Source organism: Rousettus aegyptiacus, unplaced genomic scaffold (genome assembly GCF_014176215.1).
Source record: "Rousettus aegyptiacus isolate mRouAeg1 unplaced genomic scaffold, mRouAeg1.p scaffold_m13_p_8, whole genome shotgun sequence".
Classification (NCBI taxonomy): domain Eukaryota; kingdom Metazoa; phylum Chordata; class Mammalia; order Chiroptera; family Pteropodidae; genus Rousettus; species Rousettus aegyptiacus.
This window is the reverse complement of record NW_023416311.1, coordinates 88289220-88317101: the sequence shown is the minus strand read 5'-3', so window position 1 is coordinate 88317101 and position 27882 is coordinate 88289220. Positions and strand designations below refer to the sequence as shown.

The 27882-nt window shown below is 34.2% G+C and overlaps 1 protein-coding gene across 1 annotated transcript in view; it reads right to left on the bottom strand.

Moving 5' to 3' along the window:
- OXCT1 (3-oxoacid CoA-transferase 1) overlaps nt 1-27882 on the bottom strand; it is a 113189-nt gene that overhangs the window by 25967 nt on the left and 59340 nt on the right. The window contains exons 12-13 of the mRNA XM_036225589.1: nt 27261-27333; nt 26577-26652 (exon numbers count right to left, since the gene is read on the bottom strand). Coding sequence (XP_036081482.1) covers nt 26577-26652; nt 27261-27333 — 149 coding nt within the window. The remainder of the gene's footprint in view (nt 1-26576; nt 26653-27260; nt 27334-27882) is intronic.

Sequence of the window (27882 nt, the reverse complement as noted above, 5' to 3'; positions counted from 1 at the left end):
TGTAAGTGCTAGAAGAATGAAGGAGCCAAAGAAAACCAGAAATTAAGCTAGTCTGTTAAAAATTTCTTGAATTGAAAAAAAAACAAAAAAACAAACAAAAGCATTCCTTGAATTAGACTATACCACAGTCAAATTTTGTCCCCTGTGACACAGTGATTGTAGGTAAAGGCTTATGACGGCCTCTAACAGGAAGCTTGTCCAATTTAGGTGAATCTGAATTATACATTTTAAAACACTGTCAATTATTTAAGAAATATTTATAGAGTAACTAGTGGATGCAAAATACTGTGCTGGCAGGAGTATAAACAGTTATAAAATATGGTGGAAGAACCATCTCTTTGTTTCTGTTAAAAAGAACATTCTTGTTTGTCTCAGTGTAAATCAACAGCTTTCATCATTCAAAGATTCAAGCGGTCTGATGTCTCATCCTCAAAGCACATACTACAAATTTCAGAGAAGCATTTTCGTACTTAAATATTTGTTTCCAAAAATGCAAAATACACAAGATTAGGTAGAGATCTATTCTACTAACCTACTGTGTGACACTGACAAAACAATAAATCTCTCTGAATTTGGCTTCATTTTCTATAGACCAGAAATAAGAATATCAGCCCTATCACAGAGCTGTCGTGAAAATGCATGAGATAACATAAAGAAACTTGTGTAGTAACTAAAGTTTATAAATTTGTTGGCATAGCTTCATTCAGTCAATTTAGTTCACTGAGTATCTAGTAAGAGCCTGGTGCCATACTGGGTGCTAGAGTTAGAGATTATCAAAACAGGCTTCCTTATAAACGTTATTGTCTGAGGGAGGGAAAGTATCCATGGGTAATTAAAGAGACTTGCATTAAACTTCCTTTCTCTAAAAGAAGTGTACGCCGCCTCGCCCTTATCCCCAGGGATTGGGCTATTGGGTATGTAATTCTGTCATAGTAAACTTCAACTTTTTCTTTTTTGCATTGAATGAGTATGTGAACAAATTAAACTAACCACAGGTATGCTCGAGTTCTGGCAGAACACTGACTATGCCACTGCTAGCTGTGTCTGGGGAGGCAGGAGCAGAATACAGGTGCTCAGGGGGATTTCGCAAAGGAAGTATTTCACCAAAGTAGTCTGCCAGACTCAAAGGTGAGGAAAGTAAAAGTAAAAATAAATGAATGAGACTATAGCAAACTCAAAAGCTTGTGCATAGCAAAAGAAACTTGACAAAATAAAAAGGCAACCAGCTAAACGGGAGAAGATATTTGCAAACAATGCCTCCAATAAGGGGTTAATACTTAAAATATATGAAGAATTCATAGAACTCAACAACAACAACAACAACAATAAAACAATCCAATTAAAAAATGGGCAGATGACTTGAACAGACATTTCTCCTAAGAAGACATATAAATGACCAACAGACGTGGAAAAAATGCTCAAATTTCCTAGCTATTAGGGAAATGCAAATCAAAACCACAATGAGATACCAGTTCACACCTGTTAAAATGGCTATTATCAACAAGATAAGTAATAACAAGTGTTGCAGAGGTTGTGGGGGGAAAGGAATCCTCATATACTGCTGGTGGGAATGTAAATTGGTATAGATGCTACAGAAAATAGTCTGGAGGTTCCTCAGAAAATTAAGAATAAAATTGCCATATAGGACACAGCAATTCCTCTTCTGGGTATTTATTCTAAAAATTTGAAAGCATAATTCTGTAGATATATGCACCCCAATGTTCATTGCGGCATAATTCATGGTGGCCAAGACAAGGAAACAACTAAAGTGTCTTTCAATAGATTATTTGATAAAGAAGATATGGTATATATATATATATAGAAAAGAGAATTACTCAGCTGTAAAATACTGCCATTTGCAACAACATAGATGGATCTTGACATAACTACACTAAGCAAAATAAGTCAGACAGAAAAAGCCAAGAACCATTATTTCACTCATGTGAGATACAAAACTGAAAACAAATGAATAAGACAAACAAACAAACAAACAACTCATAGATACAGACAACAGTTTAGTGGCTACCAGAGGGAAAGGGGGGAGGAGGTCGAATATATGGTGATGGAAGATTTGACTTCGGGTGGTGAGCACACAATGCAAAATACAGATGATGAAATTACTAAATTGTACACTTGACACCTATATTATTTTATTACCAATGTCATTCCAATAAATTTAATTTTAAAAAGTCATCCGTCAGATGGGAAAGAAAACTGCAGTATCTCCTAATAGAAAGCATTTCTAGCAAGTTAATAGGAAAGCCTTGAAATACTTGGTTTTTCTATCATTTTCAGTATGTTCATTGTATTAGATAAAGAAAATAAAATGTTTCCCTCCATTTCAATTACCAAATGATTTCTGAAACAGAATCAATGACTAAAGAAAAACAATTCATTTTATCTATACCAGCAGGTTATATAAGACATACTCTCCGATACAAGCAGGAAATTCACCACTCAACCCAGCTTAGTAGGCACTCTTTGGGGACCCAACTACTTGCATTTCCCAATTCTCTATTGTAATTAGGAATGACCGTATGCCTGAGTGCTAGACAATGCAAGAGCAACAACATGATATCTGTGATTTCCAGGCTCTGGCCCACAAAAACTTCTCACATGCAGTCCTTCAATCTCTTTTGCTTTCTCCAATCTGGATGCTCATATCCAGGTGACCTTCAAAATAACTAAGCTTCCCTCAGTCTGGGCCTACTTACTTGGAACTACATTGCATTGTTGAATAAGAGTGAAAAAAAAAAATGTATAGGGTGCAAAGCCACTGCAATTGAGAGGCTTATTTGTTACAGCAGCCAGTGTGACTAATATAATGATGTGGTGCCCAGATGAGTTCCACAGAGATTTCAGTGTAGAGTTAAAACTGTTACAGCTACACAACAGAGTGGGGACCTGAGCAGGTCTCTTATGGGGATATTTATTGAGGGAGGCGGATATATGCCAGATTCTGAGCTAGGTACTGAAATTCACCTCTATCCAAATGTCTCACGTTCTGCTTGACATTTTACACAGATGAGATACTGATCTCACGTCCATCTTCACCTCCTTCCCCCAAATACAACATCTTATCCAACATGCAAAACAAGAAACTCATAAAACCGAGTTAAGGAGCTAGAAATGTACCTTTAGATAAATCACAGGAGGGAAAACGATACTCGGAGAACATAGGCTTATAATGAAGAAGAGAGTCTAGACATGATTGAAGCCCTGGTCCAGGGTGACAGAAAGTGTGGCTTTCTTTAAAATTTCATCAGCAAACATACGTTTCTTGAATGGTGCAACTTTAGTTCTGAAATGTATTCTGGCCAGCATAATGAAGAGATGATTGCTGGATACTCATTTCCTAGCCAACTCAATTTTTTGCAGTAAAAGACTGACCCTAATATCAAGTATGGAAAGAATACTAAAAAAAAAAAAAAAAAAAAAAAGAGCTAGAAATGCTGCATGCTCTATTATGATAGTTACATATCTTTTCTAAAACAATAATACTAACTCATAAATATAATACAATTCATAAATATTTATTCAGAGTTTCTTATGAACCAGGTACCAAGATGGGAATCAGAAATAAAAAATAAATATAATTCTCTTATGAACCATGTACCGATAGGAATCAAAAATAAAAAAAAATAAAATTATCTATCTTTTTCTAGAAAATAGAGTGAAACTATTTTAAATGCATTCTACTTACTTTGATCTGTTTCTTAATGTCAGAATTTTAAAGAAAGTAAAAGTCTGTTGATAACTCAACAACATTAAATGACTTCAACACATCAAAGTACAAATATTAAACTGTACTCCCAAAGAAATAGTTATTTAAGTTCTAAACATGACATTTAGTGATATTTTAAGGTTTTTACAAAAAAAGTAAAATAAATTCATTGGAACAGTTCTGTGAAATGCTGTTTAACATAAAAATATAAAACACACTGAAAATCATTCTTGCCATCACCTTTATATAAAGTGTATAAATAATAATGGCTTATTTGCAGATTTCTTACCTCTAAATATTCTGGTCTTAAGTAGGAGCAACTTATAAAATACAGAAACAATTTCAAAGCATTTTAAACCAATGTTGTGTACCTTCCCCACGCCCCCAGGGAAATGTGAATTAACTGAAGTAAAAGGGAAAGATAGCTGTGGAGTGATTTATTAATAAAACTAGGGCTTGTTGCTCAATATTAAACACCAGAATATTAAGTTCCCACCTCAACCCAAATGTAAGCCTCTTCATTTGTCCCACCTCCCATCATTAAAAATGCTCTAGGAAAGAAAAGAGCCCCTAAACATGCTTTTAGCTAGAGTAGGAGAGAGGGAAACTAAGAAACATAACATCATATGTTTAAACACTGAGAAAGGTTATAACTCCCTTATTTAGAGAAAATAAAAGATGTACAATTTGCAAAGTTATAGCAGAATATTTCTTTCTTCTGCATTTTACTTTGTATTCAAAACCAAGAAAAATGTGATTTTCCTTTCACAGAGTAATTGTATTTCCCAGGACACATGAATTGGTCAAGTAAATTAACTAATATGGAACTGAAAATATAATTATACTCTTGAATGCTAGAAGTTGACAAAATTGCTTATAACAAATATTAGTTATCGATCATAACGTGGGCTACAAAGAACATATTGAAAAAGCAGTATGTGAATAAACTCAAAATTATATTTTTAAGTTTTCTGTCGAAGGCCTTGTTCTCTCTCCAGGTTCTCTACCCTCCCACTTTCCATAGCTCCCCTCTGTTGATTTCTCAACACACTGAAATCTGGTTTCTGCCTTGATCATGCCCTTGAAGAGAGAACTACTCAATCAGGTCTCTAATATTTAATCATTTGATTCAGTAGACACTTTGTGGGTTTATTTTAATACATTCCTGGACCTTTCTAGTACATTTTACACTGTTTTCCACCAACTCCTGAAACTCTCTACTCCTGGGCCTCCACAGTACAATACTTCCTACTTCAAGACTTTTAAGCTCCTCCCTAGCATCCTTTTTCCCACACCTCCTTGGTGTCTTGGCCAACTTAAAAGCTCTGTCCTTAGCCTCGGCTCTTGACTCTACTTGTTTTCAAAGAGTAACCTCATCTACTCTCAGGATATAAACTTATCCTGACTCTTATCATTCCTAAAGTCACGCTTCCAGCTCAAACCTTTCCTCTGAGTTTCAGATGTCAATATCCAAAAAACATCCCAGTCATTCCATGGCATAATCTATTAGCTGGTTCCCAAAATTGCATCCTCTTATTCCTGGGCACATAGTTAGGTACATTTTCCAGGCTTCCTTGAAGTTAAGGTTAGTCATATAAATAAGTTCTGACCAATGGAAAGTGGGTAAAAGTGATACATAATAGAGCTGGACCATAAAATTCCAAGAAAAATTCTCCACGTTCTTCCCTTTTCTGCAAATTTCATGTTGAAAATGATAGAGTCAGGGATGGAAGGGATGAATGTAAATCACCTAATGAGTGCACAGAGAAGAACTGCCAGCCAGTCAGGGATACTCATTTTGGTTCCATGTGAGTGAGAAATAAAAACTTTTATTATATAATGTTAACCATTACAGGGCTCACCTCTGAGTGGCCTAAACCAAATCAACCATTTTTTATCAAGGCAAATCTCAACTACCTGCACATTTCCTATCTCAGTTAGAGGCCAACCATCCACTTCAAGGTCTGAATCAGAAACTTCCTTATCTCTTGCCTCTTCTTCATTATTCATGAACACCCAGTCAGTCATTCAATCACAAAGAACTCCAGTTTTCCCAATATTTATTGAACTTGACTTTCCTAACCCTAGCTAAGATCCTTATGATTTCTCCCTAGAGTGTTATAACAACATCCTTACTTGTGAACCTGTGTCCAGCTTTGTCCCTCTCAAGTCTTTCCAACCCACAGCCATGAAAATAATCTCTGTAAAATGAGCATCTTACATCATTCCTCTGTTTTAAGCTTTTCACTAGTTCAGGGTAAAGTCCAAGCACCTCAGAGTGACATACAAACCTGTGACAACCTGGCCTCAACCCTCCTCATTTCCTCACACCCCAGTTCCCATTTCTATGCTAGCAACAATGAGTTGTTTGTGCACAGCATAGGGCCTCACACTGCATCATAATGTCCTGCCCACCCTCATTCTATCAAGCAAACTACAGCTCACCTTTTACGTATCAAATAGAGACCAGTCCTTCCACAAAAAGTTCGTGTGCTTCTGCCCCATCCCATCAACAAGATTAGATTAGGAATTTATTTTGAGTATTCTCACAGCATCTTTGCTTATCACCGTTTTAAATTTACCACGTGACCTGCATTAAGATCAGGGCTGATGTTCCACTGGAAGTTGTTCCACTGTCAGCCGAGGCCCTTCGGGCAGTTATAACTGAAATTCTTCTTCATGAGAGGGACCCTATCCCCTCTCTAACCAATCCCCCCACCCCCACACACACAATATCATCTACCAACTTAAAACACAACAGCAGACCTCCGAGGCCCCATCCAGCTATGACTACCATCTGTTCTGACTGATCGCAGCTATTCTGATTAATCAGTACCCGCACACTAAAAAAATCCATTAACTTCAAATAAGAAAAATGAGTTCTGTTCCTAGCTATTAACAATGATTCTCTCATTTGTGAAACTATAAATACCATTCAACAGCATCTTTCTAGTTCTCGTGAAACCTCATCACTCCAAGTAAAGAAAAAAAATCCCAGTGTACAAAAAATTGATTATAGGTCATTAACTCTACCTTTGCATAGGAAATTAACGAGCATTTATTAAGTGGATAGTTAGAAGTATGAAACTTTCATGTTTTCTTTTCCTAAGAAAATGTGTGACTAAGTTTCTCTTTGGTTATAAATGAGGCACTTTGGAATACGTTAATTTCTTTGCACAAGGTCAGATAGACTAACACTGATTTTTCTATTTGCTGGATTAATAAAATGGACAGTAGGAGAAAAACTGTGTTATTCTTAGCTCTGTTTTGAAGCTGTAGTTTCACTTTTCACAGAACTACTCATAATTCTGCAGAGATGAGAACAAACATCAAAAACCCTGGCTAAGTGAGGTCTCCCTGTTTTATCAGGCCTCGAACAGAATATCAATGTGGAGGCTGAGCAAGTGCTCCAGGAAAGACTTAAGGGGATTTAAACATTTTTTTAAATGATTAAATATTATTACACTGTAAGTTGTTTAATTAAATTTATTAAACACAACTAAGCACTGGAGCATCTGGCCCTGTATATTATCCAGAAACAAAGTACACTATTTTAAAATCCAAGGATAAGTTATTTTCCAAATGAACAACCTCTCCCATTGGGCCACTGAGAGAAACGTATTAGAATCATATGAAATTGTCTATATGTGACTTACAAACAGAAGTTTCATATGGTTGGTTCAGACTAATGTTCTAGAGATGGGAAAACTGATCTCATTTACTATTCCTAAGAATTTTTTTAAGGCTTATATTATTTTTAGGGAATCCCTAGAAATTTACAACAAAATAACAGATCAAATACAGAAAGGTTACAATCATTTTTATGTATCTGCATATGCTAAAATAAATCAATCCCCTCCAAAACTCATTCATATGGATATATGATTATGGATATATTACTATTTCTTTTAAAAACAGGAAATAGTCACTGTCAGAAATTTTATTTTCTAATTCCTCAAAAAGGGTGTGGGTTGGTTAGGATGAGGCAAGAGGATATGAGAACTAGAACTATGGGCAGAAACACACTTGCTCCATCACCTCCTCCCACCGTCTGCAAAACACTGAAGAACAAATTACAGAATTATTGTTAATTACACTGCCATCTCTGATAGCTGGATGGAATTTCACAGAAAGACACAGTGACCGAAAGAATGTTATTAAGAAATACACTGAAATCATTATCTGTGTTTTTATCCACAGTAGAAAACCCTAAAAACCCACTTAACAGCAACTGTGAAAGAGCATGCTAGGTATACCAAATGTATTAAAGGGTTAGATAGAAGAATATAAACCATTTTGATTCTACACTAAATTAATAAGTACTCTATTTATTTCCAAGATGTCCTCTAGATTTTGCTGATGACCCAGTTTAATGACTGCTAAGTACCTACTGGGAATTAGCAGCAATGAATATTAATGTCAAATTGATAACCCTTTGGTCATTGTTTGAGAGCCTTATTTTTTCCTCCTGTGCAAAGCCTAATCTGTAAAATGGGGACCCAGAGCTTCTCACATGTGAAGACGGGTCTCACCTCTGGTTTGCTAAGAAAGCATAACCCACTTTTGGGACTAGGAAACCATGGGCCACATCATTCCACAGAGATTCAACTGGGACAAGTATGAGGTCTGAGCCCTGCGAGGGAGAAGCACATTATCTTTATGAGAATGACCCACCTCTGAAAGCAACAGAGAATGCTAAGGAGCCATGCCACTGTGGGAAGGTCCTAATTGCACAGGCGGTGGATGGCTTTAGAAATCAAAAACAGTTTCTCCTTTGAAGATTCTGAAACTGAAAGTGCATAGAAGGTAAAATGGTTCCTCCTCAAACTGAAGAGAATAAACTGACTTCTTCAAACACTGAAACAGTTTAAAAGAATTATTTGGGGGAATTTGCCATAAAGTTTATATATTTTTTGAAAGATATATAATAAGGAAATATGAGAGTATTAATTTCTATCTTCTTACCTTTTCAAGTCAACTGTGCCAAAGCAAGCTCTTAGATGGCCGAGACAGACAGACAGACAGACAGACAGAGAGAGAGAGATGATGATGTCAAATGTCTTCAGAGAAAAGTAACAAGTTAAAAAAAAAAAACTTTTTGGTGAAAGTCTTGGTAATGCAGAAATCGAAATATTAAGAACAGAATGAAAACAATGAAAGATGTTCTTTTGAAGTAAAATACAATGAAAGATCAGAAGACGTAGAAATATACAGGAAAATATAAACTTTAATTCATTTCCTCTTATGCAAGTGTTTTAAATCCCTAAGCTTTATTAAAGGTGACTTTTTATGTTTCTGGGCTTGATGTTTTCAATAACTTGATCTAACTGTCTGTAATACCAGAGATGGATGTTACTTATGTGGCAAAACAGTATTAAAAATCAATGTCTGAGTTAAAAAAAACTTGGTTATTTCAGATCCATTTTTTCATGGAGCCTAAATCTAGTGCATTCCTTGGTGAGAAGCAAGAGCTGCAGTGAAAAGAATTTTACTCCTTTTACTGCTACAACACCCTAGGGCAGATAGGACTTTACGCACATTCATCTGAAACTCAGGCATGGCAAATACTTGGACCTGGAGCATATTTGCTAAAAATTAACTATATTTTTATTCTCAAGAATGCCATTTTTAGGCCTAGTATTTGGAAGAAAATATAGTCTTTTGATAATAACCTTGAGACAAAGCTATATAGAAATTACTTTTTCCCTAAACTCAGTGAGCAAATCTAAAATGGAAAGTTATTTATTTTTATTATTAAAAAGTAAAATGACATGGGATGTAAAGTACAGCATTGAAAATATTGAAAATATAGTCAATATAATTAATATGTATGGAGTCAGATGGGCACTAGACTTACTGGGGTGATTGTTTCATAAGTTATAGAAAACAAAATAGTTTGGTTCTGAGTTCCTTCTGGGAGGGCCTTTCCTAATAAACTCTTTAAGCCTGTTGCTAATAGGCTTTACTAAATGTGACTTTATGAAAACATGTAAATTTATGACAGTTAAATGAATCTGAAAATTCATATATTCGAACAAAATAAATTGTTTTCATCTACGATCTGTTTTCTTATAGTAAGTGAATGTTATCCCTTTGCAGAACCTAACATTTACCAATACAGAGTATATTAGCATAACAGAAAGTCACAAGTTAGTATCTGGGTAAAGAATAAGAAAGAATTCTTGAGAACTGCATATATGGGTTTTTCTTTTTCTTATTATTACCAATAAATAAACTGTACTACCCAAGTCATTATTATTTTGATAAGCCTGTTCTGATGGTAGACAGCTTAGATTTCTGATAGAATACTTTAAAAAATAATCAAACATAATACTGACAGCTTTTTGAAACATTGTTCAGCAACCATATTATTATAAGTTTGAAAAGACTAGGAATATAGACTGGACTTTTGTTCTATGACATATAATGTACCATTTCTACTTTTTACTATTATTATTTCATGCTTCTTATTACACTTTATTTTTTCCATACTGAGTATCTTTTAATAAACTCGATTTATGAAGAAAATTCCTAATTACCTAAATAGTACTGGAAGAAAGTAAGTAGATATAATAAACTTTCCTCTATAAAAAATGAAAACAAGGAAAAGTTAAATAAATTACCTGAAGTTATAGCATACAGAAATAGGTAATTAAATCCCCAAAGATGACAATTCCTATTTTAAAGTGTCCATTATGTTGAGCTTATTGTACTATTTTTCTTATTGTTTCTAATCTGTTAGATGCTATTAATTAATTCAGTTATGAGGCAGACAGTAAGTCTACAGATGCCTTATGTAGCTCCAGTTTAAACAACTTCTAAAAATGCAGTCAGATCCTTTAGGACTAAAATTACAAAACTTTCCAAATGTGCTTATGAACAAACCATGCATCTTTCACCAACCTGAAAACCATGATATAAGAAAACTAAATTTCCTAAAAACTACATGATTATGAGCTGAAGTTATATTCAAAATGAAAATATGTTAGCTGATAAAGCTTCTAGGTATGGAGTAATAAGTTTATTTTTCATAAAGTTGTGACAGTAAGAAAAATATTTTAATAGAGCTGTGCCATTTGTGAATTAGGTTTTCGAGGTCTGATTACTCAAATGATGTTTGTTTTCATTCTAATGTACATGTTTGGCCTTTTATTATTTTATATAAGTACATGATCTATCTCTCCCAGAAGGCAGTGGTTCCAAAAACAAGACATAAAATCCAAATCATAGTAAAAACTGCCCAATAAGAAATTTCCTTATCTCATACTGTTACTGTTTTAAGCTATAACTATATCCAGAAACAGGCAAAAAAGATAATGAGTGGCTAAAACATGTCAAATCTCATGCACTTGAATTAAAGCCTATGAGCCTTCCTCAAAAGAATCTGTATCAGACCTTCATGCAAAATATATTTATTGTTTTTATTCACAATTGTAACAAGGTAGGTAATCGGGTTTTCCATATGAAATTATATTTAGAAATTGGTACTTACACAGCTAAATTTGGGTAATATGAAAAAATCATATATAATATATTTTATTCTCTAATACATTCTCTATAAATGAAGATATATTACAGATACTCCAATGATCTATTTGAGTTACCAAATGATAAAATGAGGAATGGTGAATTTATTGGGTACAATAAAGGTCAAAATTTCTGCCTTTTTCTTAGGAAAATTCCACTACACAGGCTGAGGAGGAAAAAGAAAGGTGAAAAAAAGCTAAAAGTAAAATGCTGATGATTTTTCCTGGCATTCCATTCAGACAGTGAAGGTCTGGAAAGAGGATAAGATAGGAGACAGGAAACTGATGCTCACTTGACTCAATCCCTTACGCCTCTCATAATGTGAACTTACCAAGATGACTCTCTAGGATTTAAAAATACATGTTGCCATATCATACGACATCCAAATGGAAGCCATATGCTCTACGGGTTCTAAACAATCACCATGATCTGATCCAGTATTGTTTTGGGGGTCTTACCAACACACACCCCAGTGCTAACATGATCGCGTGCTGGAAGTCCTCCAACACTGCCACACCGCGTGCATTACTAAGGAATGCAAACAAGCCAGATGCATCAATGCATGGTTTCTGCAAGTAAACGCATTTAGGGTTTTCCATTTCTTCTGAGTATAATTTTAATTGTTTTCTACAAACTTTGACATAAAATTCTTACTTTCATTCATTGCTAGGTAATTTGTGATTTCAGTTTTGATTTCTTTTTCGATTCAGCGTCCTATGAGGGAAGAATGTGTGACATATTTTATGGGTTTCCTAATTTTTAACAAAATAAAACACACTTTTAAGTGTAATTTAAATAACATGACTTTCACCTTAGGGTTGACTTTTAGAAGCTTATCCCCAATAAATAACTCCTTGCATGTAAAACCTTTGGGTTGCCAGAAGCTCGATTATTTAATGCAGGTTAGAAGTTTGAACTGGGCACAAAATTTTTGAAATTTTACCACCTCTCAGCTATTTATTTTTCTAAGTATTCAAATTTCCCATTACATCATTGCATCTTCAGAAATGTATAAATCCACAGCTTGAAAGTTAAAACAATATTTTAGAGTTAGGTTCCTTTAGGATTTATTGAGTCTAAGATCTTAATTTAATGGATTAGACCTTCACTGTCCAATAAAGTAGACTAGCCACGTGTAGCTATATAAATTTGAATTAAGTAAAATTAAAAATTCTTCAGTCATACTAGCCACATTTCAAGTACTCGAATTTGTATAATACCACAACTAGTAGCAAAGTTAAAACTAGAAATCAGGTCTTTTATATTTTACTCTTATCTGCTTTCTATTAAACCATATTGTTCCTAAGAACTAATAAACAAATAGGATTTGAATACAAAAAGCAAAAAACTGAATCTAACATGAAATGATCTTATTTTATATCAAGTTTAAAAAAATGAATCATATACTTGGCCATGAAGAAAATCTAATAAATTCCAAAAAGCAATAGAAGAGATAATTTCCCCCAATTTTTGAAATTTGAAGGAAAAAAAGTGTTCTTCTCGAAAATTATCAAATCAAAAAAGAAATGAAAACAAATTATAAATTACCTAAAAATTAATGAAAATCAGAATTTTATATCAAAGTTTATAGAATACAATCAAAATTATATGCAAGATGAAGAGTACTAAATGTTTTTTATTAAAACAGTAAGACTGAAAATAATCATTCAATTCATAAATCTAAAACTAGTATATAATTAGAGAATAAATAATAAAAATAAAGGATAAAATTAATAAATTATATATTTCTTAAAGTAGATTTGGTTAATTTAACAACAGTCAAATTTGTGACCAGCTTAACTAAAAGAGAAGAGAGTAAATAAAAACCTACAGAATTAGAAATACAAAGTAGATATAATAACACCTCTTGAGGATATGAAAGAAATTATACAATAATATTATGTGTTGACTTGGACTAATACATTTGAAAATCCGAAAGAAATGGATGTTTTCTGGCAAAATATATATTAACAAAATCACCATAAGAAAGGTCACAAAATTTGGGGTGACCAATAAGTATAAAAATATCTTACAGACTGTTAAAAACTGATAATCTGTATTAAAAGAGTAACAAAGATTTAGCATCTACCAATTTAAATAAGGACATTAACAAATTAAAAGTGAACTGTAACTAAATCAAAAGATAAAAGTACATTGTAAGACCTGAAACCATAAAACTCCTAGAAGAAAACATAGGTAGTAAACTCTCTGATATTGCTACCAGTAATTTTTTTCAGATATATGTCCCCAGGCAAGGGAAATGAAAGAAAAAGTAAACAAATGGGATAATATCAAACTAAAAAGTTTCTATATATAGCAAAAAAAAAAAAAAAACATTGATAAAACAAAAAGACAACTGACTGATTGGGAAAAGATATATGCTTATGATACATCTGATAAGAGGTTAATATCCAAAATATATAAAGAACTCATACAACTCAACAACAAATAGACAAACAATCCAATTTAAAAATGGGCAGAAGACTCGAACAGATATTTCTCCAAAGAGGAAATACAGATGCCAATAGACATATAAAAAGATGCTCAAGGTCACTAATTATCAGAGAAATGCAAATTAAAACCACAATGTTATCACCTTGTACCTATCAATAAATGAAAGAACAAGTGTTGGTGAGGATATGGAGAACAGGGAACTCTCATACACTGTTGGTGGGATTGCAAATTAGTATAGCCACTATGGAAAACGGTATGGAAGTTTCTCAAAGAATTAAAAAGGATATACCTTTTGACCCAGTAATTGCGCTTCTGGGTGTTTATCCAATTCATAAAGATCTATGCACCCCTATGTTTATGGCAGCACAATTTACAATAGCCAAAATATGGAAGCAACCTAAATGTCCCTCAACAAACAACTGGATAAAGAAGTTATAGTTCATAAGTATAATGGAATATTAGTCATTAAAAAAAAAATGAAATCCTACCATTCACAATGACATGGATGGATGGACCTAGAGGTTATTATGCTGAGTGAAACAAGTCAGACAGAGAAAGATAAATACCACATGATTTCAATTATATGTGGAATCTAAGGAACAAAAAGAACAAACTAATCAAAAACAGACTCACAAATATAAAAGACAATGTGGTGACAGCCAGAGCGGAGGGGACGGGGCTGGGAGAAAGGGGTGAAGGGTTAAAGAAGTACAGATGATTAGTTGATAGAGGGTCATGGGGATGGGGAATATGGCATAGGGAATGCAGTTAGTATTAACGTAATACCTAGGTAGAGAGCCTGAGGGGAGAAAGAGCAATTAGGGGTATTGTTTTATAAACTATATAAATGTCTAACCAATGTACTGTATACTTGAAACTAATAATAAAATTAAATGTAAAAATACATTGAATAAAATTCAACACAGCTATTCAGTTTATATATATATATATACACATATATATACATATATATGTATATATATACATATATATACATATATATAAACTTCTAGAACAGTATAAAGGATATTATTAGAAATATAAACAGTATATATACTATTAAAAGTTAAAATTCTAAATGAATTCTCATCAAAATCAAGAAGGTCCACAATCTCTACCATTTGCTAATATAGTTTCCAATATTACGGCATGAATTTTTAGCAAAGAAAATTGTTATTATTTGCAGATAAAAGAGTTCTGTATATATCCAAGAAGATTTTTAAAAATAATAGCTAATAAGAGAATTTAATGAAGCAAACAGATATAAGACAAACATACAGGAATTAAGTTTTCATTTCATTAGCAATAATCACTTCGGAATATCCAGCTCAAAATATTTATGAAAACTATGAAGTAATTAGGAATAAACGTAATGAAGGAGATAAAATGAGACCTGAATAAATGCAAAATATATCATGTAATTGGACAAATTATAAACCTATTCGTTCTTCCTAAATCAACCTCTTAAATGTGTAGTATACAACAGGTTTTGCACAGTACCACCTTTCACCTCTATTTTATCATATTCACCACAGAAATGTGATTCTTCATAAGGAGGACTATGTTAAGCTTGCTCACCACTCTATCCGCAGTGTTTAATATAAACCTAATACAAAAACAAACAAACAAACCCCAAACCTCCTAATAAATTTTGTTAAATAAAATCTCATTCATCATATTAAAAAAAAAAAAAAGAAGCTGAGATCTAGAGAGGTTAGGTGACTTCACAGACACATCGAGTTGCTTCTGAATGTACTTGAAAGAAAAACGGAAGAGTCTTTGTATTGGAACATTGTATTTCAAAAGCAAACTTTTCCTCATTCAGTGGAAACAGCATTCTTACAAGACTATAAGACAGGAGAGATAAACTGGTTTTGTGACTTTGGTCAAGTCATTTCATTTTTTCAGGATTCAGGCTCTCCTTCAGTAAAATTAGAGTGCTGTATGGCTAGATGATATTAAGAAATTATATATATTACCATTAAAGAAATAATAGAATTGTGGCTTATAAAAGGATTCCTTATCTTTTAGAGATGTTAAAATATTTATAGATAGAATATGATGTATGAGGTTTGCTTCAAAATAGTCTGAAGAGAGGTGAAAAGTGAATAGGAGTATAGATGACATAAGATTGGTCATGAATAGATGACAGTCTAAGCTGGATAGATGCATTTTACTATTCTATTTTTGTACATATGACGTTTTCTCTAATAAAACTTTTTTGTCAATAAAAGTGTTGATCGAAGATTACCTCTAAAACAAAGGAATAAAGTAAGAAGAGTTCATCGACTGGACATGCCAAATTCGGTCATTTAATAATATTTAGTCTTCAAGATTCATTAGCCTTTAGCTGCAGGGTCACATTGTCGTCAGCACTTTGGCTTTATTCCCTGCTAAGTCATATCGGCCACATAGAGTCCGCCTCCCTATGAAAAATCTTATTTCTGTAGTAATGTATGAAATTAGTAATAATGGATTTCTAGGAGAACTCATTTATCATTTTAACATTTCCTCCCCTCCTTTTAAGTGGGCTGGCTGTTCAATGAGAAGGGGCTGCTACGGACATACAAACACATCATTAGCCAAAGGAATATGTACTGAAAACATCAAACTCATTCAGTGCTCATTCTCTCTGTAAAGTGGAAGAGAGGAGAGGAGAGGAGATGGGAGGGACGGGGAGGGGGAGGGATAAGACAGGAGAGAAGAGATGAGGAGCGATGAGAAGACACCAGAAAAGAGAAGAAGAGAAAGAAAGGAAGGGATGGAGAGGAGGGAAGGGAAGGAGGGAAAAAGTAAAGAGAGGGATTAATTGATTGATTAATTTAAAAAAATACATGCTCAAACTCCTATTGTAAGCAAAGAAGTCTGTTCTAACACCAGTGGAGACAGAGAGTATATGATTGAATTCTTACAAGAGTCGCTTGGAGGAGGTCATGGTTTAGAATCAATCAGGTGTCTAGCTCGCCCTTCCTTCAGTCTCTGGTTTTGGTACATATGAGTGCCAGTGAATTGTTAAAGTTCTTAGAGCTAAGTTGTTCACGAACACATCATATGAAATACAGCAGGAAGAAAAATAGTTCCTTCACTTCAAAGCTAAAGCAGACTCACGCAGCAATCAAAAGATAAATATCTCTTTAAAATCACTGAAAATTGAGATATTCCAAAAAGAAAAGTCTATTTCACATTCTCATCTCATATCCCTTTGCTTACCTAAAAGATGAACATTTCTTAGAACCTAGGCTGAGTGAGCTGACTTACTAATGAATTTGCTATTATTCCTATTTAGCATTCCCCTTAGCAATGATTCCCATATTTCTACAGTTATGTTTCAATGTTTCCCATCTAAGAAGTATCAAAACTAATTTTATAAACATCCTAGTAGAGGACCTGAACTCTTCCAAAGAACTTGTTGACTGGTAAATTAAAAAAAACAAAATGGATAAATAAAATGGATAAAATACTCCATACATGAGATTATGTTAATTATATGTGATTATGCAGTGGAGACTTTAGAATTTGAGCAAGAGTTTAAAAATGATAAGATGCAGAAGAAAGAACATGCAAATTGTCAATCTAGCACCTTTCAAAACCCCCAGCTTGAACTAGCATCATATATACAGCATGCATCCTTCCAATCACAATAGACTTTATCCCACACAATAAAACAACAATTTATTGAGCTTACAGAAATGCTATAAGGATACTTATTTTGCATGCAGTTTTGCTTCCATCATGAAAGGTATTAGTTAAATACTCCCCAAAGAACCTCAAGGCAGAATGCAAAGCATATAAGAGCAAAGGAGACTCTGATCAAATCCCCATTTCATAACTAGCTACATATGTAAACTTGCATAGTTAACTCTCTTTATCTATAATAACAGGTATGGTTATATTTAACTCATGTTTTCTATAAGAATTAAGGAACAATAAATATCCAAATAAATAGCATAGTATCTGGCCAATGGCATGTGCTTAATAGCTGTTAATTCTCTCCTTGTAAAAATATTAATTTATTACTTAGCTATGGCTTTTAAACCTTAATAATAGCTTTGAATCATCAACAGGATCCTCTAAGAGAATTTTTCCGTAAAAAATTAATATATCATGTTATTCTATAAGTTTACTTTTTGTCTGAAAAAATTGGATGTAAATAATAAAACTAAGGATTCGTTTTCAACACAATGTTTTCCAGTTAGTCACAGATAAAATTATTTTTGGATAATCAAATATAGGATCCAAGTAAAGAATAATAATAAACAGCTTATGTTTCTAATAACACCCTAAATTCATAAATTTCACTGTCTTTTAAAAAATATATATTCCTATGTGTTTAATCTCTGTAAAAAAGAAATCATTCTTTGCTCTCAGAAATTCTGCAAGTATCAAATGTTTCTCTAATTGCCATAGGAAGGAAAGGTCCATCCGTTAGGTCAGTACAGTTTTTGTTCCTTGGTAGAATGACCAGGGAGGGCTTCACTAGGTTCTTCCCTGGTCCCTTCTTCTATCTAAGGCACCAGGGAAACAAAACAGGCTGGGGGGATCGCCCTGATGTACAGGAGCCAGAGGGCAGACACTCCCACACGTGTGGAGGAGAGTTAGGCTGAATATGAATTTACAAGGGAGAAATAACGTCAGAAAGGCCCACAGGCCAAAGAGGCAGTAATCAGATGTTAGATTGGAATTTTTTTAATCGCAATTTTGACTGATGTTCAGATATGACAGCTATGAGATATTGGCATGTAAGATAGATGCTCAGAAGCATAATTTTCAGAGAAAATGGTCCAAAACAAGTTCCAAGACTCTTGGGACCCTTGGCAAGATCAAGGAGTACAGTTATGGACCATAGCAGATGATTTTGTGTAAAGGACTTTGAAGGAACTTTGAAAGGAATGGTGTGCCTGACTTTTACCTGCGAAAGTTGATGTGACTATTCTGGGGAAGTTACTATACTACCACTGAGGGTGAAATAAGTGTGTGAGTGCTTCCCAGATGTGGGCTATATGAGAGAGGGCTAGCCTAAACATACTTTGATCATTTTCTCAATAGGACACCCAGAAGGAAGAGAGGGCCTTATCCACGAGAATCTATACATGAAGTGGACCACAGGAAAACCAGGAGCTGCTGGGGGAGCATCCAGCTTTCATCCATCAGAGAAGATGTTGCAGAAGGAGCCCACGGAAGGTCTCCAAAGACTCTGCAACACACAGAAAGAAAGACATAGCTTCAAACATCTGAAAGGACCAGGGAGGTTGGGGCCAGCATAGATCACCAGTCACCAGCCACATGAGAACTTTCCCACCCTATTTCCTCACCTTCCCATTCTCCTGAACTTTGTCCCTGGTGGGCGCAGAGCATTGAGTTGGGGAGGCATTGAGTAAAGAGAAAAAGCAAAAGAACACCACATACAACCTTCCCCCGATGCGGCAGCCTGGGCTACCCTGCCCATAGCTGGGGAGCAGTAGCAAGAGGAAATGCGTTGCTTTTAATGCATATGGAAGCATTGTTTACTATTTTTGACTGGACCCTTTAATTCTTGACTTGAGACAAAGTTTGTAAATTAAAGTGACCCAATGACAGTTTATTATCCAAGAATGAGCTGAAATGTCATGCAGAGGGAAATCTACTCTAACTAAATAAAGTTAAAGGCACCACATGAGATAAAAATAGCCGTGTTTTGATTTCATCCCACATGTAGAGCTTGTTCAACATATTGGATACAGAAAACACAATCACACACACACACACACACACACACACACACACACACACACTTGTTACGGCTGGTCCCTTAACGCACATTCACTAACACAGAAAATAGTCTTTTAAAATGATCAAAAACAACAGCACTGCAACAATATTTGTAAGAGGAAGTAACTGCTAAAAGCCAAAAGGAAGGCCTCCAGAACAAAAGAGAAGAGGATTAAGTGCCTCTTCAGAAGAATGAGGCACTGCTTGCTCATTAAACAGTCCCAGGTGGCAGTTTTTCAAGAAATTCTAAATAATAGAATAGAATACAGTACGTCCTCACTTAACATTGTCAATAGCTTTTGTGACTTTAAGCGAAACAACATATAATGAAACCAATTTTACCACAGGCTAAATTGATATAAACAAAAGTTAAGTTCTTCAAGCATCTTATCAACATTATGACAAAACAACATTATTCAAGGATTTGCTCTAACAGAATAGAAAAAAAAAGCTGATACCGGCTTTGGTAACAGAGTACGAGTGTGAAATGGGATAATTTTTCTGGACAGTAATTTAATACGTATCAAAAAACTCAAAAAAATTGACAAGGATATGCTATTTCTAGGAATTTATATTAGGAAAACCATCCAAGAAATATGTAAAGACATAAATTCAAAAATATTAGTAATATTAAACAACAAAAAATCAGTCAAAACATAAGAAAAACTAGCTTTCAGACATTAGACCACAGACAGTACAAGACTGTGATCTCTGAGAGATGGCAAGCCAATGAGGTAGGCCTTCAATCGCCCCAGCCTAACGCCTGGAGAGATTCTGTAGGCCGCATTGCAGGGAGGGGAACCTGGATGGAACTCAGGCAATCTTGTTGGGTTCAGAGACACCAAGGCAACTAGAATTTGATTTGAGATCTCAAAATATCAGAGAGGAGGTTGCTACACAGAGATAGAGAGCTCAGAAGATTTGCAGAGTTCACCTCAAGTCTTTGGCAGAATGTAAATATATGAGAAGAAATTATCCAAGGCCTAGGAAAGAACCAGTAGGCAGTATCAGGCAAAAAAATGTCCAGAACTTACACAGGTTTGGGAACAAATCACATTCCTACTAACCACAGAGAAAGGCCTCACAATACATGGTACATTAGGTAGAGTCCTCAGGGGAAAATTGCCTTAGGAGTGGGGCTAATTAGACTGAAACTACAGACAGCCCTCAAGTAACCTTAAGAAAGCTTTAAAGAAAAAACTGAAAAAAAATCAACCTGAGTGACATCTACAAGAAACATCAAAGAATGTCCTTTAAGCAGAAGGAAAATAACATCAGATGGCAATCTATAGCGATGTGAAGAAAAAGTGTAGGAAAGAAAAAAATATGTTGGGAAAAATAGGTATGTATACATATATATATTTAATGGTACATAATATACAAAATATATAATTTTCCCATTTTTAATATCTTTAAAGGAGAATTGACTAGAGCAAAAATAATAAAGTATCATGCGGTTTAAAACACATGCAAAACAAATTGTATAACCAACAATAGCAAATAGGATAAGAGCAGGGAACAGAACTATACAGTTGCATAGTTCTTACACTATATGTAATATGATAAATATTACTTAAAGTAGACTGTCATAAATAAAAGATGTGTATTGTAAACCCTGGAGGAACCAATAAAAAAAATAAGAAAATAAGTCAATAATGAAAATAAAATGAAATCATAAAAAATACTTAACTAATCCAAAAGAAAGTAGAGAAAGGGGTGGGGAGAACAGATGGGCACATGGGGGAAAATCATATGCCGATAATTTTAAACCCAAAATGTTGATGATTACATTAAATGTAAATGGTCTTATCCTGCAATTAAAGGTCAGCTATCATAAGACTGGATATAACAGCAAGACCTAAATATATATTAATCACAAAAACTCACTAACATGTAAAGATGTCAATAGGCTGCCAGAGAAGACTAGAAAAAGACATACCATGCAGAGTGACTATATTAATATCAGACTTGAGAATAAGAAATGTTACCAGAGATAGAGAAGGACATAATGAAAAAGAGATCAATTCGTTTAGAGAACGTAACAATCTTAAATGTGTACTAACGCAACTAGCAATGGAGCTTATAAATATATGCTATAAAAAGTGATACAAATGAAAGGAAACATAGACAAATGCAAAATTATAGCTGAAGATTTCAATATTCCTCTCTCAGTAATAGATACAATACAGAGGACTTGAATAACACCATCTATCATATGGGACCTAATTAACAGTTATAGAACACTCTACCTAATAAGAGCAGAATACACATTCTTTCCCAGTGCAGTTGGAACTATCACTAAGATATTCTGAGCCATAAATAAACCTCAAATTTAAAAGAATGAAAACCATAATAAACTATGTTCTCAGATCTCAAGAGAATTAAACCAGAAGTACAAAGCTTAGTGAAAATTACCAAGTACTTAAAAATTAAATGACACTTCTAAAGAACAAAGAAACCATTTTAAAAAATTACGAGGGAGATTAGAAATATTTTAGAGACTAAAAATGAAAACAACATATAAAAATTTGAGGAATATTGCTAATACAGTGCTTACAGAAAAATTTATAGCATTATAGCTATTATTAGAAAAGAAGAAAGCTTTCAAATCAATGATCAAGGCAGGAGTTGGTAAATTGTTGTGTAAAAAGCTAAATGGTAAGTATCTTAAGTTTTGTAAGTCAAATTGTCTCTGTTGCAACTACTCAGTTCTGCTATTTTGCACAATTGCAGCTATAGGAAATATGGAAATGTGGCTCTGTTCCAATAAAACTTTATTTATAAAACAGGCAGTAGGCCTGATTAGATAGATACACGGGCCATATTTGCTGACCCCTGCTAGAATATTAGCTCCACAAATGTGGAGAATTTCATCTGTTTTATTAACTGCTGAATCTACAAAAAGCTAGAACAGTGCATGGCCTTTAATACATTTCTAATAAATATTTATTGAATGAATAAACTAAATCCCCAGAACAAGCATATGAGTTAAACATCATCATTTAAAAATGAGTATACTAAGATTAAATAATTTGCCACACCACCAATTAGTGATAGAACCAACGTTTAAGCACAGGTCTAATTCCAAAGTTCTGTGCATTTTCCCCTATATTACACTGATATGGCAAAAGCATACTGAATAATTGTAAAAGCATCATATCCTCAAATACATATTTTCCACCTATCATTTTTCCTTACCCATGATTTGTAGTTTTCTGAGAATTAGGACCAAATGAACATGACGCCACTATGTTAAAACCATAACTATAACTGTATGTTTATATCTTTATCTCTGACATAATCTTTCTATTTCTATACCTGTATCTATAGATTTAATATTTGGACTAAATCACTCAAATGAATCTTGAACATAAGACCCTTCGCTGTACAAGCAGGAAAACTAGAGAGTTAGCTTCTTTAAAACAGACGTCTAGAAGACCAAATCAATTTCGTGCACTCATATATGTAGCATCCATGAGTATGACATTAATTTGTATTTGTTCTTTTAAAATGCACAAAGATTTGAAAGTTCTGATGGAAAAACAAACGCCAAAACATCCTTTGCCTTAAGAATCCCTCATTTCAGTTCTACCCACGTAGACGCGGCAGGCCCTTGGCTGTTGCATTGCTTGTATACGGCAGCCCTGTCCAGTGTGCTGCTGCTACATGCTTTTAGTAATCAGTTCCCGTAGCTGATCTTACACATCTGCTTCCTTTCACAAGTCAATAATCCATGGCAGCTGTTTTTCAAAAATAGTCATTAGGAAAGCCAGAGCAGTTCTGAATGTAGATTCAAAGGACTGCACATTTTTTCACATTTATGTAGCTTGCCTGGGGTTTTACCACCATCATCATGATAATCAGGGAACTCAATGGAGCCAACTACTGTTTTGTTAAATTTTCTCTCTTCAGATGCTCAGGGAAGAATTTAAAAAAACCTATATACATGGGACCAATGCTGCATACTAAGAAGCTATAAAGAATAAGATAAAATAGTATCCACATTGTTTGCTCACCTTAAAATTAATGTTTATTATAATCTGACATTGTGATGATTAACAGGGATGCCATGATGCAGAAAAACTCAAGGCTTTACAAGCACTGAAAGATTATTAAACTCATGAAAAAGATAAAAGTAAATGAAAATGATATAATAAATCTGAACTTTTTAGCTTCTTGACTGCCAGATCTTGCAATAAAAATATTTCTAAATTTTACTAATCAACATAAGTCATTGGGACAAATAGAAATAGATTGCTCACTGAAACTATATAAGGAGGCTAGACTGTACCTAAACCAGAGCAAGAAATCTGTCCTCAAGAGTTTAACTTTTGGTACTTGAACATGAACTTAGGACAAGCAGGTGGTACTAGTTACTATAAAATATGTTCTTGTTTATGACAATGTATTTTAAGGTAAATATTTCCTCTTTGATGTTAAGTAGTAGAGCATTGAAGAAACTAAAAATAAAAGCCATTATTTATGGAATGGTTTTAGTGTTCGCTTTTCATTTTCTCCTCACTTAACAAAAACATGTACTCCAGATCGTATAATTTATAAAGGGGTAGGGCTGAAATTCAAATCAGATTTCTTCCAAGCTAAAAATCTTGATTCTTCAGCTATCTTGCATCCCAAAAAATTAAATACATATACTGTATATTACATATAAAGAAACCAAAAAGTTAATATCAGTTACTAAAAGAATAAAAGAAATGCTCATCAGAAATGACACTACCAATTTTCATTATCAAAAAGAGTGCAACCAGACACAAAAATACTTTTCATTCTTAATTTTTCTCAAATTAAGTTCCTCCGTCAGAACTCCAGAGTTCCCCACTGCCACCCGACTAGGTCCAATTCTTTGGAAACTCATGAGCATCAAATCATATTAAGAAAATTGTAAAGTGATAAACATTGATGCTTTAATCTTTCATAGGAATCTCAAGAGGATATGTAAAAATGTGATACATGTTGGAAAATCTTTCCTACAAATGACTACATAACACGTACCGTCACTATGAGAGCTGCCTGGCTCACTGTGTGCTAAACCATAAAATAAACAAATGGTATACTGACTTTTTCAGGATGCCCAAGTTCCCTGACAGCAAAAATATGTTTCTACTCCATACCCAGGACCACTGTGCCAACTGATGACAAAACTCATTAACAGTCCAACAACATAGATATGTTTAAAACTCTATTGCTTCTGCTCATAGTAACAAATGCTATTCCCTTTTCTGCTATGTATCCCCAACTTCTCCCTCTACGCTTATCGAATAATAACAACCCCACTTATCTAGCATGTACTATGTTCGAGCTCTGCAATATGTACTTTGTATGTATTATATCATTTATTTCTTTATATAGCCCTATAAAGTAGGTACTGGCATATCATTCTCATTTCATAGATGAGTAAACATAGGCAACTGCTTCAAGTTACACTGCTAGCAAGTGACCAAAATAGAATTTCAAAGCAAGTCTGTCTCACTAAGGAGTCCTTGCTCTTAACTACTGAGCTATGAGAGCCAGATGGGACCCTAGAAATTATCTAGCCTCAAAACCCCAGTTTATAGATGAAGATTCTTTAACTCAAAGAGCTTAAGTGACATGTTCAAGGTCACACCTTGATTACTGGAAGAGTCAGGGATAAAACCCAGGGCTTAATTTACTATGCTCTTTCTATTACCCATATAGCCTTTTTCTTAAATCTGAAAAAGGAAATACAGTCTGATTTCCTACACAAATATTTCCATAAACTGTCGATCGGACTCACTGTACAATACTCAAGAGATCCTCTCTGATTCTCTAAAGCCTCTAAAAGCTTCCAACTCTAATTAATATGGTTGATATAGAAAGACAAATATTGTTAAACTAAAATAACAATATAATCAATAATTTACTATGGGTTCTTAGCGCTAATGGGTCAATCGTATTTTTCCTCACATTTTAAATATGAATTATGTTCATTCTTTAATACACTGGTTCTCAAACCTGGTTGCATATTATAACCACCACAGTTGCTTTTAAAATGCCAGTGCTCACACTACAACCCAAATTAATTAAATTGGAAACTCTGGGGAGTGGGGTGAGACTCGGGCATTGGCATTTTTTAAAACTCCCAGGTGATTCCAATATGCAACCAACTTTGAGAACCAAGGTTTTAAATAACTACCGGAACTTTAAAATAATATTTCAGGAGGTATTAGATCAAAAGAGCTAAACTAACACATTCTTTCACATTGTCATCAACTATATTAATCCACTTTCCTCAAAAAATTATGAGAAAAATCTAAGAGCTTTCTAAAAAAAAACTCTCAAATCATAGAATGCGAACCAAATTTTTTCTTTATCTGGTGCCACAGAGAAACACACAGGACTCCACGAACACACAAAAAAGAGTAACCTGAGCTCCCAGCCAAAGTGAGCTCATAATCATGGACATGCGTTCACTGTTGTTTCCATACACATAGCAGAGAGCAACTACTGGGATATAATGAACCTCACTCATAGGTTAACTAATTACAGTCCTTTTTCCAAAGCTAATTCTGATAGGTTTCTTCCTTGATTTAAGTCATTAGTAAATGAAAACTGTTTGCATTTCACGAGCATGTTTAAACATCTCAGCTTTTGTTTTTTCTAATGGAAGATAATGTGATTGATTACTTATGGGGTCACATGACTGATCAAGAGAGAATTTTAATCACTGTGAATTAAAAAATAATAAAATTAACATAAAATTAAATAAACTTGTTCACTGTTCTTTCTAGTTATAAAAACTTAGTTATGACAAAAATTCGTATTTCTAACTTTCATCAGAATATAATCAAACCAGTTTTTGAAAACTTCCCAACCTGTTTCTTCATAGAAAATTCTGATTTGGCCCTAATCTTGCCTATTTTTAGTCCCAACTAAAAATAAAACTGATAAAGCTGAATATTTCTCAGTGCTTGCCTAATTGAAATTTGATTCAAATAAGAAAAACACATTAAAACGTTTGTTTTTTAATGATTTATTTTAACAATTTATTTTTTACTCTCATAGCGATTTGACAAGATTTTTCTTAATATTTCTATAATAACTATTCTGATCCAAGCATAATTCAAAAGAAAAAATGTCTACTTACAGGTATTATCCAGTTAGCCATGTCACCATATTTGGAAACCTGCATTGCTCCTAACATCGTCATATGGATATGTCCCCTAAGAAAGGAGAAAAGGAAATATAAAGAAAACTTCACATGTTTTAGGTCCCATCCGCTTGAAATTTCCAGCAATTAAAATAAATAATTCTATATTCCCCAAATACATGTCTTCCCCCATCCAACACTTGATTTCCAAATACATCAGCTCAAGTCGATGAAGAGAAATAACCATTAAGAGTTCTTTAAAAAATTATAGCCTATATTTTCTCCAAAAACAAATTAAAAACAGGTGTACACAGTGAGTTTGTTTCCTTCACTGAGGGAGAATGTGGCTTGATTTACAGGCACACACTAGCTAGAAAATGAACACATAATTTGTAGACAATGTTAGGATCTTCAGAAAGAACATTTTAAAATGTTTACTTTAGTAGAGTTGTCACACAGATCTATATTCCATTTGGGGACTCCTTTAATAATAGCAGGCTGCATGTTCTAATTCCCAACATTCAGTGTGAATATAATTTCACATCTTGGTATAGCCAAACAAGTGCAAGATCATTTTCTGGCTGGGAAACATGGCTGTTTCAGATCCTTGCTAATACACTCGGTGGATGACTCAGCTCATTCCACACTGTGTGAAACATGAGGGGCTCCATTATTACATACCCTCTAATCATGGCAAATGATTCATCGCTGGAGAAATAAGAGGCTCCTGGAAGAACAGTAACTGTTTCCTTGCCTAAACGCACGTGTACACACATGTACACGTGAGAAAAAAAAAGAAAAAAAGAGAAAAAGGCTATTAGATTTCTAAGAGTATCATGGTGGAGAGAGAAGTCTACATCTCTCTGTTTCCTGAAGAAGCAAAGCTTCCTTTACCAAAGTGCAGTGGCAGTGGTGGTGTGAGAAACACAGTGGGAACTGTCCACGCTGTAAAGAGGAGCGTCTAGTCACTACATTGTTCAGATCTGCTCTTGCATGGTAATAATAAAAAGCAGACCACCTTTTAATCTTATTGTTTGGAAATTCTCTACAGAAAATGCAAGCCCTTATGGCCTACACCAGCGATCCCCAACCTTTTTGGCACCCATGACCGACCAATGCTCCTATGAGAATCTAATGCCTGATGATCTCAGGTGAAGCTAGGGTGGTGATATAGCACTGGGGAGTGGCCGCAAATACAGGTGAAGCTTTGCTCACTTGCCCTCTGCTCACCTCGTGCTGTGCCTGCTGCCTAATTCCTAACAGGGCAGGGACTGGTACCAGTCTGCAGCCGGATGTTGAAGAC